The sequence below is a fragment of the Haemaphysalis longicornis genome, unplaced genomic scaffold (genome assembly GCF_048455015.1).
Source record: "Haemaphysalis longicornis isolate Haplotype H1 unplaced genomic scaffold, Haemaphysalis longicornis Haplotype H1 scaffold_7, whole genome shotgun sequence".
Classification (NCBI taxonomy): Eukaryota; Metazoa; Arthropoda; class Arachnida; order Ixodida; family Ixodidae; genus Haemaphysalis; species Haemaphysalis longicornis.
The window spans coordinates 193,436,590-193,455,741 of record NW_027526422.1 but is presented as its reverse complement, the minus strand read 5'-3'; the positions used below and the strand labels follow the sequence as shown (position 1 = coordinate 193,455,741).

The following is a 19,152-nucleotide window of genomic DNA, read 5'->3' as shown; positions in this document are numbered from 1 at the left end:
GAGGGACCCGTGATCATTGGTGCTCGAATGTCATCTCATTATCGTGGTCATCTTCCACCTTTATTACCCTTTTCACCTTTGCGCGCGTCCTGGAAATTTGGTTTGTAATTAATTATTGACCTGTTGGTATTGTTTGACCAGCTTATGGTATCGTGTGCCGTCTGTCAGCCATGTTGCCTGCCATCCACCGGTTGTTTCGTGAGTCCTGTATGACGGCCTCCCGACCAAAAAGAGGAATTATTTCTTTCGCATTAAGAGCACGTACCACTATGTGTGTTTTAGGGAGTCTGCGTAGCTATTGCGGTTACTCCTTCTCTGCGGCCAGTGTCATGCACAGTCATTAGTACGCACCCGGTCCACTATAATAGATTATACTAAGGATAGCCTGTTAGGTTATTGCATCACTTTCTCTGCCAAGATGTGGCCGTGGGGACAAATTGGAGCACAAGAAATTTGTGTGCCTTAACAAGGTGAATACGCTTTTTGTCTGTCACAATCAGCCGATGACTCCGTAGAACGCGAGGAAGTCGCAACGGGGGTACACCAAAAGCGGGCCCTTTATTGAGATTAAGAGGAGTCAACAGCAAAGAACAACAGAATGTGGAGCGAACCATAGACTCAGGTGTGATTCTGCATCATTTAAAAAGCATAAAAAACGTTTCAAAAATAAGGACTAAACCATCGAGTGAACATTCGCTAGGTAGGTCGATCGAGGCAGCTGTTGCCCTGAGCTGTAACTAGTACATCCTCTCTCGCGGAAAGCTGGAGAGAGGTGACCCAGTTTCCGTTTTAGGTCCCGGTAAAAAAACATCCGCCATTTTCGCTGAAGTACCCATTGTGCAACGTCGTCCTTGCTCTGGTTCCTTTCTCAGTCCAGCCTTTGTTCCCCGAATCATAGGAGAATGCCTGAAATGAAAGAAAAAGTGGCCTTGATCACAGGTATGTGACAAACTATATAGTTAGAGTTCATTTGAGTAAAAATATCAGAAAATTGGAAGTAATAATACGGCGTAGAAGTGCTGCCATTGTGGCCAGAGGGTATCTGCACAGCCCTGGTCCTGTTTTTTAGGGTTTGTGGTTCCTGTCTGTTCTGCGCTTTTATAAAACATTGTTAAACCGCCGAAAAATGCCCGGTAATTGAGTGTGAATAAGAAAACACGAAAAGTGGATGGTCATTAACATATCGAATAAAATAAAACTGCTGTTAGGCACGTGAACAAAATTGTGCGTATAAAGATTACGAGCTCTACTACTCTCAACACGCCCTGTGAAGTTCTGAGCCGCTATTTACCGCTGTCACCCTTTGCAATAGCACACAAACATGGTGTAATTTCTATTTTTTTTCGAAACCTATGGCTTTACTTATGAATAATAAAAGGGAGCTGACTTCCTTAAACGAGCAATGGAAGACACCAAGGTAAGGGTAAAGTTTAGGGGTAGAAAACTGCTGTCACGGATTTTAAAACTGCTTTAAAAGGACATTGCAACTGAACTAAACAGAAAGACGGGGAAGGTACGCCTCCCAGGTAATTAGGAGAGGCATTTGCGGCATGTTTCCTCACAATTAGGTTTTAAGAAATATGTTTCGTGGATGGATTTTAGTCGGCTTTTAATTAATATTTGTTTGCAACGGCATAAACTGCTACTGCAGACAGTGGCACTAGTGGTACAATCTATACTCCACTAAGACATCTTGGAAGGGAAAGTAGACGGCACTAGTGCAGAGTTCACTACTTGTCATTAGGTAATTATTAACTTCGAATTTGTCACTCCATGGAGTCTCATTAGTTCCTCTAATTTATCTTCCTGCTCTAAATATTATCTCTGTAGAGTTGAGGTACCATGTCCATCCTTATTGGGTAACATACGTGTACTGCAGCTATCTATCCTACCACGCGATATTTTTTCTGACCCTAATTCCATGCCGCTGCGCCCTGCTTGGATTCGACGATGAAGGGACTAGACTTGCTGCGACCATCGTAGACAAACCTGCGTTTCTTACCCATTCTTTCAGTCAAGCCGGCATTAAAAATACTTTTTTGTGGAGCCTAGCCGGGCATCGCTGCTACACAACCAATGCTTGCCTTTTCTAACTAGAGTTACCGGTGTAACAAAGAAATTTTCACTCTTCACAGTCATCTCACGCTTGGTATATACCACGGCAGTGACCGACGCCATACCTCTCAAACAGTCACGGTGTCACATAACAAATCCGTGGAGGTCCCTTGTGTCATTTAGCCTTCTCCGGTGATATACCTCCAGAGGAACCAGCCAAGTTTAGCGCATAGCGAGGAGCTAGTGCAAAAAGGACCGGCAACAGGATATTTTTTTGTATTCACAATTGCTCGTGGGATTCGGCTGTTTGATACCCGGATTCCCATGAAGTTGCTGTAAATATCCACATATGAAATTGGACCTGCATATATGATTAGAAAAACAACTTTGTCATGCAAGTACGAACACCCCGAGCAGAGCCCAAGGGCTAAAATCAAGTAGAACATCTAGTGCAGCGTTCTTTGGCATCATTGCAGACAGCAGGACCACGCGCTCACGTTATTCGGCAGAAAACGTTGTTATCAGCCACCAATATACCACTCAAGCTTAACTCCTAAGGAGATTCGAATGCATAATTTTGGGGCACACTACACGAACAAAACTTTTCACTAAGTACTGGGCATGAAATTCTCCCGCATCTTTTTGGTCTTTAATCATAGGCAACGAGACCCAGCGATTTCCTTCTCCTCAATGATGCTTAAATTAATCACATAAAGTATATGAGCAATAGACAGCTTCAAATTGGTCGCTGTAGTATGTACTACCGCGGAAGAACTGTGATTAGATTAGGATAATAAATAGAAATATTTATTTAGACTAAAAAGGGATAGCAATTACAGTGAAGCTGCTTGCCATACCAAGATCAGACGAAGACATTCCCATTGTAAACGCCCTCTGAACGACCTATTTCGTCAGATAGGTGTAAATGTAGGCATCGAATCATGTCGACGTCCAATGCGGACTTCTTCGTGTCAAATAAACTTGGTCTTGCCATCATTGAAACACGAATTAGGGCACATGATTGGAGAAAGCTACAACTTTTCCGCAGACTGCAAAAATGTAGTTCTGGAAAGTCCATGTTTGCCAAAAAGGATGAACTTTTTGGGTTCGATCACCAGGGTTTATGGAACTAGAAGCTGCAATGTGGAAACATATTTCATCACGAAGGTGAACATTTTGACAGACTTCTGTCTGGTTGGGAAGTTACTGAACTGAGATTTAATTATGCTACAACCAATACATAGACAAAACCCGACGTTTCGAAGCCCGCTCGGCTTCTTCTTCAAGCGTGACTGGGGCCATAATTACATCTCAGTTCATATTTTATCATATCTTGTATATTCCGAAACAACGTCGATTACAAATCGCGAAAATATTTACTAGTCATTTGTAGATGTGGAAGTTGGTCTCGTAAAATGCAACTGTTAAGGTAGAAGTAGTTCGGCCCGGAAAGGAGCGTACGCTGAAGAACTGTTTCGACAACACGGTGGTTTATTCGCCGCCCACAACAACTGAGGCCCAACGGTTTAAGACCGACGTCAGGGCCGATCTTCGAAGACCGGGTGTCTTTCCCGAAGTATAGGCGCCGACATGTTCACTGCTGGCACTGGCTGATTTCAGCTGCGGTCGCAGGTGGTCTCCTCAGGAACCGTGCCAGAAGTCAGGCGCCATCCACAGCGGCTCCCACGGCTCAGTCCGTGCGGTGGTAGACTGGTGCCACAGATCACCTCCGAAGTCCCGGGGGCCCTTGCTAAAGGCCCAAGCGTGGCAGGGCCCCGTTCGTAGCTCACTGTTCCCGCCCACTCATCTCCAGCTCTCCCTCACAAAACGGAGCCAGGCTCAGGCGTGCACGCCAGTTATAAAGGATTGCCTGTGCCACCACGCATAGTTCTGCACAGGGGTAATTGTGCGACGCCTTCCTGGGGCCCACATGCCGAAAACAGAGGCGTCGTTTCAAAGCGACGTGCAAATGCCTTAGAAGTGTTCTCGATTGGGCCTCTGCATTGAGGGCCGAGAAAAGGGTGAGAATCCCTGAAGGAAGCACTCCCACAAGGGCGCAAAGCGACATGCACTTCCCCCTTCCCCCTTTCGTTATGCTTGTAGTTAGCATGCTCAAATTACGCGTGTACACCTCAGCTCACGTGTGCAACACACGTTTAAAAGTAGAGCCCAAAACGTAAGCACTGGTCTGCCTTTAGTTCGCTACATTATCCAAAGAATGCGCTCTGGCCTCGTCTTCTCGAAGCACCAGGTTTTATACCACCCATCCCCAAATTTACGCGACGTTTTTAATGTTATTACCCTGTTATTGACCCTTTCGAAGAGCAACGACTTTTGCTTCCATTTTTTGACCATTTTATGTGCCGTCTGTGTGCTACGGTGTCCGGATTCTTTTCCTAACGAGTTAATGACTGATTTTGCCCTAGGACGTTTAACGAGTCCCCTGCCACGCAGCTGCATCATCAGGCATCGGAAAAAGCACAGCTCTGCACTTCGCATCCATGGGAATCTGGTTCTCTCTGATGGCTAGAAACGATGATAAGCTGCAAATGGTGGCTGACGCCTGCCGCGAATCTGGAATCTCGCAGGATAAGGTATGATGTCCTAAAGTCAGTACGTATTTAAGTAGCTCTGAAAACGTTGCTTTAGGTTGCTCGCGCACTGACAATAGCGCATTATATTCAATTATTCCTACCACCATGTACGCCTTTTCAAACGCCTATGCATAAATCCTGATTTGAATAATCCGGAGTAACCAGTTACGTGCATAGCTCCATGGCATCGAATCACGTGGTTCGAAGATGTCATGAATGTATTGGGTGAATAAAACATTCACCGTGCGTTAGCTAGGGACAATTTCACAAAGGCTGTATGGCTGTTTCTTTTACCAAAAAGGTACATTTTATTGTTTGTTACAAGAACAAAACAGAACCCGCCCTCTTCGGTAAAACACTTAGCCCGACCGAGGACAGTCAAACAAGAATAAACCAATTGAGCTACCACGTGGACTGTTTGGATGGGAGGCAGCGGTATAAAAGTGCTTCTCGGCGACCGCCGGAGTCATGGACAACATAGATAGAGAACAAAACTGTAGGCTCTTGATCTGCCCGAGTACCTCAAAAGGATGCCGTGTAGCTCTTGTTGAAGCTGTGAAAAAGACAGCACTCAAGCGTCGGAATTAAGGCCACAGCTGAGCACCGCGTTCTTAGTTTCCCACTTTTCAAAATGTTTTATGCTTCCAACTGTGACTGAACATGTTCTGGAGAGTCAATTTTATTAGATGCAAGCATCTCATGCTCGGGGCTGTGTCCCTCCCTCCCTCGTTGTCCGCCGTCCGGACTCTACTGCGCATGCGCGTCTCTTCAGCCCCGTCAGCGTTTGGGCTGACGTCAGCGCAGTCCACTATAAAGAGAAATGGTTTGGCGGCGCCCGGTTTCAGTCCCACGACTCTCCGGCCGCGACGAGAGGTACATGGCGCTCTTCCCACTGCGATACAAACAGAGACGGGAGCATGTGCTACGAACGCGCCTTATGTCCTTCATTCCTTCAAACTACGTTCAGAAGCTACTGATACAACGAAGGCACGCGAAGCTGAATGTCATCGGAAACGACGAACTGAAAACTTTAGAGAAGGATGTTGAATTTCCTGTGGGAAAGCTGTGGCTTGAAGCGCCACGCGCCTTTCAGCTCAACCAGAGAAGAGGACGAAGAGGGCGGGCAGCAGGGTATGACCGTGAGCAGGCAATAAAGAAAGACGAGAGCCACGAGGTGCTCGATCAGGTAAAGCGGGTATCGGCCTCTTCGCTGTCTCTACATTTCTCTGTATATACATGGGGATTCACACTACGTTCCCATTCGTGCACCGATAAAGGAAACAATATAACGACAACACAATTGAACCCACAGACTAAGAAGTCGAGGAGTGCTGCGCACTCTGTCTAGGAGTAAAAACGTTTGTCCCATATTTCGCTCCCTTTGGAAGCATTGGGTTACTCTTCCGAGGAGTAGCACGTGGCGGTCAAAATGAGACGCGAATCACTCCTCGTGGGATTTACTTGCTGCTTTCGAGGTGGAGTGCTTGAACCCTGTGTGGGAATTGCAATGTCATCTCCAAGGCAGCGTTCCGTCACTCCCTTATGGCGTGAATAAGCTCTATTGGCTGCGGCGTTCCCGGATAATGCAGAAGGGTGTTACTACTCTCTCTTAGAAAGCATCCCGCTCCGCCCCAAGAGGCTTCCACTATTCTCCTCGAGGCAGCGTGTTTTAGCTCCGCCTGCTGCTAGCCCCCTCCGCCCCCTCTTCCCCACGATGGTACTATGGACAGTTACAAGCAAACAGAACAGGACAAGCTATTTGAAATATGGAAAAGAAGAAGAAACTAGCTCAGACTTTCTTTTTTAAGATAATACCACAATAATCGGTTCGTTCTGGAATTGCACAAAAATCGCAATTTATTTGGAATTAAAATATCAATGCATAAAAACGGTTCCTACTCCACATGCACACAGGAGACGTAGCGCCTATTTAGGATACATCCAGGAAAAATTCACTAATAAAAATGTAGCAAAGCAACTGAAAACACCGAAATACAAAGAATAAATTAACACAATAAAAATTACATTAACACCCCAAAAAATAAGGTACTAGCATTAGCACAAAAAGCGTCAGTAGAGATACAGCAGTGGGAGAATATTAAACAGTATTAAAATACAACAAAATGTCATTAGTACATCGGTGAGTGCTTCACATGAACTAGAAAGCCAGTTGTTATTTATGACACATTAAAACATTTACAAATAAATGTTGCGAAACAAAACTCTGGGACTAAAACAATTCAGTGTCGATTACTATAAGCGCATTACAACGTGCAATCAACACAAATATTCAAAACCAGTGACACAGGAACTTTGCAACAGATACATGTTGGTGGGACAATAGGAAACCGCAGAAAACATTGCCACAAGGTTTTTCAGGCAGGGTGGTTCTCAAATGTGGATGCGCTAGTAAGATTTTAAAAAAGGCATAACTTGGTATTAAAAACAAACACGTTCGAGCTGACTGCTCTGCTTTATAATGTTGGTGGTGGCCTTCAGAACAGCACCGACCAGGGCACCAGGTCCCGCCAGCGCATAATACAGGGCTGCGCTTTGTAAACAATGTGCTACGAACGAAGTGGGCTTTCAAGCAGACGCTTCGTGGGAAGTTGGACTTGTCCTTATCGTCATACTTGCTTCGACACAGTACGACGCGTGTTGGCTAACTGCTGCACGCCAGTGCGTCAGCGCGACATCATGAAAACGCGAGCAAGTCGTATATTCATGCATTTGTGCGTGCGTGCGTGGAACTGGTTTTTCTTTCGGACGGACATCACAGCGGCGGCAGCGCGGAGGCCGATTCCTGAGCAATGTGCACTGTGTAGCAGTGCGCGCGCTATTGGCCGGATTGACTCGCGGCCGACGCAGGCTTCGCGCCTTAAGCTTGGGATCTTTCGCTGCTATGACGAGCTTGGATTTATCTAACGGGCGAAGAAACGCTGGCGGGAAGTAGAGGTAAGCAATTAGTCCACCTCGTATTCTTGTGTTGTGTATTTAATCAAGCAGATTTGCTCTCTAACTTCGGTCCGCGGAAGCGTTCAGCCCTAACGTTTTTGTAACTCATTTTGACCGTTGCTTAGATTTGAATGGCGGCTTTTGTACCCGTGGGCAAACAGCGTCGATTCTTACACCATTTCAATCCCTTTGATTCGTGAAGTGTTCGTATCCTAGCCGAATGTTTTCGCAGGTAAGAAGCCCTGTTGCGCGAGTAGTCGTCACGCTACCCTGCACTCTTAGCTCGGCGGCTAGGGTTAGCGTGGCTGCCGTGCAGTAGTTGTGGCTACCTGCGCGGTTCGAAAGAATTGCGTACAATAGGCTGAGTGTTAGGAGCGCGTCTAGCGCGTGGCGGTCACTAAAATTACAATTTTAGTGACCGCCGCGCGTGCAGCAGCAGGCTGAAATGCTGTCCAGACAGGTTTTTGCGTTTTGATTGAGGGCAGGATGCACGGAAATGGGACTTCTCGGGTCGTACGCTCCGCACTGTAAAGGGGTAACTACATCGGGGTGTAAACAATGGAAGCAATGGACACGTAAGCACTAATGTGTTTGGGGCGCACTGCGTAGGCAGACAGCTGTAGGGCGCGCTGTCTTACATTACATTGGCCAATTGGCGCAATGAGCGTGGCTGCATCCAAGGTCACCGCACATTCGCATCTGGACTGGTGACTGCGCGAAGCAGTATTGCATTCCAATACGGGTTCAGTGCGTGCTCTCGGCGCAAAAACTAAGCTATCACCCAATAAACTGAATTTTACGTTGGCAACCTCGTAAATTTTTTTCATTGTAGAACTTATCTTTCTGTCATTCTCTTTCTGCCGATGTAGGAACCACCCGAAGACGCTACTTGCCCGAAATTTTTTTTGAGAGAGAGATCACCGAGGCGTGAGAAGGAGTGGCCGTCGCATTCATAACACTTCTCCTCACACCCTTGGACATCGTGGATGGGTTCCCATTGCAGCTGTTTCTGTTTTGGCTGTTCAGTGTGTAATAAGCTTCAAAGGCGACGCACCTTCTTGCTTCTGTAGACGTCTTCTTCTTCTTGCTTCTTCTTGCTTCGTTTTGTTTCTGTCTGGCGTGGTCAGTAAGTCGCCCGCCTGGTCTTGGCGGGTTCACCGCCTGTGTTCGTGTTTGCAGTGGACGCGCAATTCACGGCTCCCTGAAGGTGCCTTTTTCGCGCTTGCTCGGCCGGTTCGCGTTACCTGACCCGCCGGATGTATGACGCGTTACGTATCGTGTTCCACGCCTGGATGCCTATCTCGGCGACACAAGCCACGGTAGTTGGTTTGCGTCCGTGTTGCGCTTGCGGCTTGAGCTATCCGAAGAGCGCGGACATCACTTCTTGCAACAGCATTTTCCTCAATCAAACTCAGATTTACAATCCTTTTTTTAGCTCAACCAGGCGCGGGACCAGCGTACGTTTATCAAGCTCTTTGAAAGCGGCCGTCTGCAGCGGCCCGTAGATTGGTTCCTTCGGTGTGCCGCCTGCCGCAACTGAACGCTGCGAGCAATCGTTTCACGAATTCATATTCTTGCACGTTTAGAATGCGTGGCAGAAGTAATCTGGTGCTTTTTACACAATTGCTTTATTAATAAATTTGTACGCAAATTAAACATCGCTGATTGGTTGGTGTGCGTAAATGGTAGGAGTGCATCTCCATGCTTACTCCCGCACTAGAAAAGAATGAAATTGCAATTTTACTCTTCCTACTGGAGATGGGAGACGATGCGCACATTTACTCTTCACTGGTGCGGGAGCAGAACTGGGGCAGCACTCCGCCGTGCGCGAGATGAGTACGCGGTCAGTTTTGCTCTCCTTCTCATTGGGAGCAAACATTGCATCCAACTCCCCGCAGCTGTCCAGGGGAGTCCGCCAACACTTACAAGAGTACAATGACTGTTGGACTCTTCAACTACTCCCCCGATTTCTTAGAGTCTACACAGAACCCCCATGATGCTTCGCATCCTCCTCATGGTTCACCACGAGAAGATGGTGTAAGTTGTTTTGTAAGCTGTCTGATTATCGGCTTAAACACTTGTTACAAAAGGGAAACAGACGGCGTGGTGCGTAGTGTCAGATGGGATCCTCGAGAAGGATTAAGCAGTACGACGTGAGTAGCCGGCACCTGTGCTGTCACGGCCATTACCACCGTTATCTAAATGGAGCGCTTCACTTAACCATTCCTCATATCATTTCTCTTTCCACCATATAGCACAGTAATTATAACGTGGGGGAAAAATTGCATCTATCCTTTGGCATGAATACGGTAAATGTAGCCTGAGTAACATTCAATATTACTGTTCCATCGACATGCTAACAGCAGAGCTGTTGACGCTTGTAGCTCCGCTGTCCAGCGTTACCTGACAAGAATACCAAGCACAACTACCCCGTGCACACGGGCGTGCACCTCATGAGTATCTCCCGGCATAGCAAGTTCAAACTTCGAGAAAACTCTGTGCAGAATATGTTGCGTGATATCTCGCGTGCTGTTCTCCCCACCAGTTCACGTGCTTTCACGCTTGAAGTACGAAGCACAGACTCTGAGTTCGTGAACCCGGTTGCCGCGAGTGCTAGCGCGTACTAACTCGGTGCGCTTAATTAAGGAGCGATGTGAATTCCTTTCGGGCCTTCCAGTCATGGAGAACATTCAGCGGCAAGTGAGAAAATCCAAGTGGCGGAAAACAGCCGAGTCTTACACGAAAGGAGAGTTTCTCCAGGTTCTGCGGTTTCTGCAATGTGCGCAATGTGCAATGTGCGCAAATGTTTTGTGAATATTTAGTAACTGGGAGTTTTTTGCCCCGTCGTAGCTCTGTTTTCCGAATTTATTCTTGCACCAACGAGACTGCGTTAATACGGTTCCTCTGTAGAAACCTGCTTGCGGCCTACCATTCTTCGCAGCATCATCATAATTGTGTATGCTGCAAGCTCTTGGAGCATATTATATTCAAGTCTATGTACGCGTATCATGTGGGCGAAAACTTTTTTTCCCAAACCAGCACGGCTTTCGGCAAAATCTTCCTACAGTAACCCAACCAGCAGAAACTGTCGACGACTTCACACGTGCCTCAAATAACGGTGCTCAGATTGACGCAACATGCCTGGACTTCTCGAAACCCTTTGACAAGATTCCTCACATAAAGTTAATAAATTAGCCCACCTGGGAGTAAATTGTAATGTAATACGGTGGATAAGCTCATACTTAACAGGTAGAAGACGATATGTGGAAAGAAATGGTTGCAAATGAGAGGCGCTCAGGCTTCCGCTGGGGTACTGCGAGGTTGCGTGTTAGGGCCGATACTGTTCTTAATTTATATTAATGACATTTCACGCAGCATAGACACGGGTACTACAGTGCAACGTTTTGGAGATGACTGCTTAATTTACAAATAAATACACAGTAAGACTGACCAGAAATTTCTTCAGTTCAGTTCAGCTCAGTTTCAGTTTATTATTCGTAACAAAGTATACAATGTGTGAAAAAATATTATACAGAAAGGGGTCCCAGAGTTTAGCACTGTAATGGGACCCCTTGTAATTTAACGAGTAGAAGAAAAAAACTTGTCAGCAGCAGCGAAAGCTATGAACAGTGTTATTATGAACGCAGTAAATTAACACAACAAAAATTATACAAGAAAAATAACAGAGAAAGTCACAGTAAAATGTTGTATACAATAGTTAGCGGTAAACCCACATTTAATACACATGAACACGGCAAAACTTTGGGAATACGGTGAGAACCATTTCAATAGAAAACATACTGCATACAGTGATGTAATGAATGCCTAGGACTCTAACACTTCAAAATGTAGAGAGAAAGTTGAATGGCGTATGATTGTTCAGATATGTATGATCGTAGTAATGATTTGAAGCGTGGAAGCGATAGCGCAGTTTTTACAGTGACGGGTAAAGTGTTCCAAAATTTTATCATAGTGAATCGCACAGTCTGGGAGCCGTAATGTGTGCGCACTTTTGGCAGCAAGAAGTTATTCTGCAGTGAAAACAGCGTAACATTCCTTATGTGCCAATCACATATAAGAAACTAGGAGTTCTAATTAAGCGATTTGCGGTGATTCCCAAGTTGTACTTGATGAGTTCGTTTATGCGTAAAAGATTCAGCTGCAAGAAAAGGGGTGTAACGTGAGCATTGTAGGACATTTTTTGAAGATGTCAGGAATTGCTGTACCGAATCAAAAATGGGAATAAGACATGCTAAAGTAGTTGCTTTGTGCGTGACAAGAGTAAACATGTGTTAAATTCTGACTATATTTTATGCTCTACCCACCTGTCTACAGTCAATGCAATAAAATAGTTAAGTGTAACAATATCGAGGAATTTAAATTGGAAGACCCACAATGAAATCATCTGTTCAGTAGCTTAGAAAAAATGGTTATATGGTGGAAATTAAGACTTGTTTCAACCCATTTAATCTAGCAGCATACCTTATGTATATTAGGACATCTTCGGAATATGGGAGCATTGTATGGGACCCCTAAGAAATCAGCCTTCTAAATATGCCGGAAAAAGTACAAAGGCGAGCCGCCAGGTTCATTCTTTTCAAGTACTCTACTACTGAGTCGCGAACAGAAATGTTACTCTTTGCCGAACGTCGACACTTGGCTAGGATGGGCGTCCTCTTTTTATTGTCGAAAAAATAAGCTAAACGTGAACACAACAAAACACCTAACGCCACGTGGCTGAAGAAACCTGAGAGGAGCAAATGAATGTACATACGAAGTACCTCAAACGCGTGTAATGTGTATGCGAATTCATTTTTTTGTAATACAATTCGCCAATAGAATACATTACCATTGCCACTTATTTATTATAACTCGCTAGAAAAGTTTGAGGAAGGGCTCAAGGAATTCTTTTTGTAACCTTGCTCTACCGGCACTGATTGCCCTCACTGTTTGTATGTATGCTTTGACGGAAACATTGTAAATTTTGCTAGTAATTCTGATGTGTAATATGTATGCTATGTAACATAATCAAGCCTGATCTATTGTTGTTTATACTGCTGTAGGAGTTACACATATTGACACTTAATTATCCTAATGTGTCCCACCCCTGTAACGGCCTAAAGGCCAAGAGTACTCTGAAATAAATAAAACAAACAAATTATCACTCGCATATACAACGCCCAGTGCAAGAAGAGCGAATCTTATGACTTACTTCCAACTAATCGTACCCTGCGCAGTATGAATTCATTCCTGACAAACAATTTTTCTTGCCTGAATACCACGCAGAGATATAGGTGTTCGTGGTTGTGTTGTCTCATGTCTCGGTAGCGACATCCTTACGTGAGTGGCTTAAAGGAGCCATGAAGACAAAATACAAGTTTGTTTCATTAGAAAGGCTGCTTTGTCCTGATAAAAATGATACCGATTTCATCGCAAACTTCCAAAAACTAACGGAGATATTAAAGAAAACGTGTGGAGCTGTGGCGACGCGCTAGCCAGTTTCCAGCAACTTTTCTACGACGTCACAGAATCTTGTTTGGGTGATTGGCGGCGGCCGAACTAATCAATCGCCACGACGCATGACTGGACGATTGTAGTGAACCCGCTAGTTCCATTTGACCGAATCACTTGAATGCTAACGTGCACCTAACCCACTGAAAATTGTTTTAGTGCTGGCTCATATGACGTCACTCGCGCCGATAACACGTGACTGGGCCGCGAAATTTTAAAGTTCTTAAGTATTTCTGGCGTTTTTATCGGTTAAAAAACATCTTTCGTGGCCGGAATGGAGCTGAATGAGGTACTGAAGCCTAACGCTGTAAAGTTAAACAAGGTTGTATTTTCTCTTCATGGACCCTTTAACGGTTGTCGGTTCTCGGCCGTACATATCTATGCCTAATGCACCTATTTCTTTTTGTTCGAGATAGGACAAGAGATGACGCACAAATTTGAGACTCTCGCTTTTTATCTCTATGCATTTCTGCTACTATTATTATATCTGCGGCCTATTGGGCCATGTAAGTTTTTTTTTTTTCATATTTATAAGGCCCAAGCTTTTGAGCCAGAAGTAAGTACCGGGTGGACGAAGTAGTTTATCAACTTTCTATTATGCGTGGCGCGTTCCCGATTGTTCAACCTTGCACAGTCCTTACCAAATTCTGTCCAGTCCGCAGTATTTTCTTCCCTGCTTGTTTCTTGCGGTATAGACTCAATACTCACTATTTGTACAAGATTAGTTCGTCCCCCCAACATCTGCATGTTTCTTCAACTGTACGAGTTTATTGCTATTGCTTTCATTTCAGGCGGAGGGATTTCTGAGTGTTGTGCTTAAACCCCTCATTGCAGATTTTCTGCATCATCTGTAGATAAAGCGATGTCGTAAGTCATAAGTGTCTATGAGTAGATATTAGGAATTCATTTATTCACATGAAAATTCTGTGTGGCTGAAATATTATCCAGGCCATCGTATCCCTTTCCCTTCTCAGCGAAGCGTCCTGGATCCACCCACTACGCAGTCTGATGGCAATTTTGTCGACATGGCGGCCTCTTGTGTAAGGCCCGTCATAACTGGGAACATTACTGTTTCTAAGAGGCGTGATCGTTCCAGTGCGCGGGATGCAATACATATTAAAGGTGCCCGAGATATGTATACTTTACTTACTGGAGTCTGCATGCTTTTATGAGAGCTGGGTAATACCTGAGTCAGAGGTTTTTTACGATATAATGTCCTTTTAGGGGCTCTTTGTAATAAGCCGCATTCTCCGTTACGAGGTTGACACCCTAAATGCATTCTTTGACTTCGCTCATTTTCATCGACAAAAGAAGTCCTTCCCGCATTACCTTCTCCTAACGTATCCCTTTTGACTTTCCCATCCGTGTCGTTATCCCATCAATACTTCCACTTTATCCGTCAACCAGCTGAAATGCGGCATTTCGCCCCGACTTCACACACATCTTACATACTCGGCTGCGTACTATAATTCGACGTTCTATAAACACCATTCTTTACAATTTCCCTTCCAGCCACATCCAGAATACTAAGCATCACGTAGTCTGGGAAAGACCTACCTGCCAAACCTCCTCTCCTTCTCGTCTACTGAGGAGTGAGAGCGTGGCATGAAAATAGCGGTGCGAGGACCATGCTCGCCTCACTCCTCGCGTCCGGGATGCCGCGCTAGCTCGACGATTTTGGAATAAACAAAATTGGCTCCAGTCCACGCTGTGGAGGTGGTTGGAAAGCAAAGCTTTAAACGACACCCAGAAAAACTTCCCATGCGACGTCACTTGAATTAACACACGTGGCTCTACAAAGAATGACACTAGAGATTCTGCCAGCTGTTACCGAGAATTCGCGGGAGCGGCGTCTTGAACGCTGCGGCAGCGTCGGCCACGGCCGGGCTAGAGCGGCGGACGCCGCCGCTGTAGCCAGGCCATGAATCGGGAGAGGGAAAATGGAGAGGAGCGTCCTTCCATTAGTGAGACAGCGGAACCTAGTCATCCAGATGCGCTAGCTTGGAGCTATACCACCGCGCGACACAAGCGCAGACACCGAAACAATTTGGCGTGTGAGCTTAGTAATTCACATTTATACCGATTTGAACTTGTTTCTTTTGTAAGTTTGAGAATTGGGAGAAAGCTGAGGGGACTTTTATAATCGCTATTTATCAGACCCAGTTGATCCTTTCGACTTTGGTAATACCTCTTAAAACACAACCGAATTGGTAATAACCAGTTTAGAAAACGTAGTCCCATTCGTGGCAAGCACTACGCAAAAGGTAGCGTTTCTCTAGAGGCCAGATGTCGGAATCGGGTTTGTAAATTGTTTTCCCGCCTGCAAACCAATCGCTAACTTATGTTATTGGCTAGGAAGCACGCTCAATTTCAAGTTACAAACAACTGTGCTTCCGTTCGTGCACTATTTACATTGGTCAGATATTTATGGGCATCCTTCAGAGAGTGGGAGGGCACCGATTTTGCATGTTCATTTTCTCCCCGTACGCGCCCTAAACCATGATCGGCTTAGCCTTGCTAGACACTGTTCGCGTTAGGCTAATTTTACATATGAATGCACCATGTTACCCACCGTAAACTGGACATTCGCATTAGGCAAATGACATTAGAGGTACTTTCTCGGTTTATTAAGTGATGTCTCGTTGAGGCTCGCATTGCTTAACAAATGTTGTCTTAAATCTTTTAAATCAGTCGCTTCAAATTTGCCACGTATATTTATATAGTTCGGTTTCTAAAGTCATCATCAGATAGTGCGTTTAGACATTTTAAGGAGCGCTGCCTTTTCTGTTTCTTTCCCCCTTTATGCTGCGCAGGTCCTTGTGGTACCAGGAGACGTGTCTGTTGAAGTCGATGTGAATACTGCGGTGGACAAGACAGTGAAGCACTTTGGGAAGATCGATATTCTTGTAAGGGCACTAAACTAAAGATAGCGGAACATCCCAAAAAGCTCTCTACCGCATGTAGTACACTAACAGATGTGTGGGAGAAGGAAGAGTGGTAGGGGAGAACACGCTTAGGGGCGCGGGCTCTCGGCGTCCCCTGTCGTCCCCGGTTTCAGCACCTCATGTAGTCACTATACTAATAAAATACCGGGACACTCGTTTTTCAACGCCTCGCGATACTACGTAACGCTTAGTAAAACAGTATAATGAATAGAACCGGTTCAGAATAAACTAGCATGATTCAAAGATTTGTGTCACGCTCCCTGTCCGCTTCAGCAATCGCCAAGCATAAGAAGAAGCTATTTGTATACGGGCTATAACTTGTATTACACTTATGCACCCGCCGTCTCTGCACGCTACCACAGATCGGGTGTGGTAGGTCGAAGTAAGAAAAGCCACACTTACCGGGTGCTGCGGCCTTGTTTATCACCAAGAACGAGCCTCCTGAGCGAGCGAGGCGCAAGCATTGCACTGCCGTCGCGCTGACCCCTGCCACTTCCTCAAACTGGGAAGGTGGGCATGCTAACTGCTTCAATCCGGTTCAACGCAAGAGAGGACACCACAACCTCAGCAAGCGCTCGATTGCTCCTCTCACCGCCGCTTCACCGGTGCCAAATTAGCGCGCACTGTGTGGCAAGAAAGAGACACAATCTTTCAAAACACTGATACACTGCATGCTTCGCCCCTCCCCAAGTTAGCGTAAATGGCCCCGGATTTTTTTAACTAGCTCACTTGTTTTCGCCAGGATAGTTTTACATTTCCAGCCATTAATAAATCTACGTGTGTATTCATGTACGTTGAGTAAAACGCCATCGTACTCGTGCGCGGTGCTCCCGTGGCTCCAGCATTCTCAATACCACGTGTGTTCTTTGGGCGAACTTAGACCGCAACCATTCTTTTCAGCCGTTTTAAATTCCTTTCTTCCCATTCATCGTCTTCTCGATATCACTTGTCAGCGTCGCAGGAAGCAATCTCAGTGGTGTAATTGAGGATCAAGTGAAGAAGGAAGTAGAGAAAGTTTATTTTTAACTGGAAAACTCACCGTGCTAGCGAAAATTGTACACAACCAGGAAAAGAACGGACAACGGACGCGCCATCATGTGTACGTGCGTATTGCTACGTTTGTGCTGTGCCATGTTCTGTACAGCCATGAACATCTTAATTGAAGAATTGGAAATTGTCAATTTCAAGTGCGAAATTTCTGTTCTTGATTCTTCGACACCATCTTAGTGAGAGCACGCGTCTATTAAACCCACGCACGAAAATAAAACGGCGACCCCATGGTTACACAATTAAGTTATCATTGTTATCATCGACCTCTCTTTCCCAACTACAGGACAAACGAAGCGTAGTGAGGTTAAGGCTGTTTCCTTATTCCGTATCTGCTAATAATCATTGGTTCTACAAAGTTGTTTTCAATGACACCGGTAGTACTATTGGTACAATGAATCCCACCCTCCCAGACGAACTACTCATTATTTGAGATTCCTTGCCGAGTTCCCGAAGCACGCACTTATCCGGTATCGATTACGTCATCGTGTTTGAGATCAGCACTGAACACTAGTTCAATATAGTTATATTCATCAACCTCTTCAATTACCTTTTTCAACTTAAAATAAAGGTGCCGCTTTAGCACGAAAGTTACAGTACATTCAATTGCTTTGTGTTAGCCCTAGTTCCTTTTACAGAACTTTTTAGGTTCACCTTTAGCTGCACTTTAGCTCTCGCTCTCCTGTCGTATTAATCATTACGATGTTGTCAGCGAATCTTCTGTAGGTTTAGTACAATCGCCTTCCTTTAACGCGCAGTCCAGAAGAACTGGAAAATACCTTCGAATTACTTTTCAATTAAAGAAAGAGCCCAACAACAGCTTTCCTACAAGTCCGCAATCCATACGCCTTCTTGGTTCTATTCAAAATCTCAAGTTGCTTTCTCAAGTCGAACGCATGACACTGGTTGCCATGGCAATTGGGACTTACCCGTGAAATCGAAGCCTGGAGCACCCCCCGCACGAACTGCTATCACGGCACTCTGCGCAAGAAAAAAGAATGTTGAGAGCTTTTAAGAGTGCTTTAACTGTAGGCTGCATCAGTTCCGATGACGCCGACATCTGTACAGAACATAGCATGTATTTGTTGCTGCAAATCTGAAATTTATGGAGAAGGGACGACCACCTTGATGCTTTTTATTGGAAATACCGTTAAAATTACTGATAAAATTGGCTTTGGCTTAGAATTATCGCATAATTTCTTGTAATTATTGAACAGTTGCATGCAAAACTATCGGGACCAGCATTTGACTTCCCATTAAACGAAGGTTCCAAATAAAAACTTCCGTTCCAATTAGCCAGTACACGCGGAACATTCATTAGAGTACAAATTTAGCTTGGCGTTAGTCACAAGACGGAGTAGCTTTTATACTCGCTGCTTTTATACTTCCATGTTGTCGCATCACATCTCTGTGCTGTCTACAGTGACTATTCCAATGCTTTACGCACGCGTTTTTATACAGGTGAACAACGCGGGAACAGGGAAAGGTGGAAGGATTGACGCATCTTCGCTGGATGAGTTCAGCAGTATGTGGGCCACAAACGTTCAGGGTGCAGTCTGCATGGCACGGAAGACGCTACCGTTTCTGCGACAAACTAGAGGTGTGAGAGACGTAATGTTTAAATAGCCGTACGTATTGGATACACAGAGCTTTCGCGGGGTATTCTAGTCTGTTTTTTAAAGTCTGCCACCTCTACCCCCCAAGGGTTCTTTCGCGACCATTGGTGTCAACGGAAAACTCCCGCGAACAATTATTAGAATTTACTGGCGGCACCAGGAATCGAGCCTGAAACTAATAGACTAACAAAGCGAGAGCCCCTTGTCTTACCGACTTAGCTACGAGCCCAAGCGGAGACAGGGAAGACAGGTGGAGCACTCACCAAGCACACCCACTGATTTACCCCCTACATTATCGCTGAATGCCACGTGTAGCCTCATGCGACCTCTTGGGCCACTGCGCGCTCCGCCCACGTCACGTCTAGAGACCCCATTTGCTTCTTGCGCATGAGCTAGGAGTTTGAAAAATTAAAGGAAGCCCACACCAAT

General features: G+C 45.4%; 1 protein-coding gene across 1 annotated transcript in view; it reads left to right on the top strand.

The window, feature by feature from the left end:
* Window positions 1-902: 902 nt before the first annotated feature.
* LOC144146731 (putative oxidoreductase TM_0325) overlaps window positions 903-19,152 on the top strand; it is a 43,321-nt gene continuing 25,071 nt past the window's right edge. Inside the window, exons 1-4 of the mRNA XM_077678659.1 lie at window positions 903-939; window positions 4,510-4,649; window positions 15,929-16,021; window positions 18,569-18,707. Of these exons, the coding sequence (XP_077534785.1) occupies window positions 903-939; window positions 4,510-4,649; window positions 15,929-16,021; window positions 18,569-18,707 (409 nt within the window). The remainder of the gene's footprint in view (window positions 940-4,509; window positions 4,650-15,928; window positions 16,022-18,568; window positions 18,708-19,152) is intronic.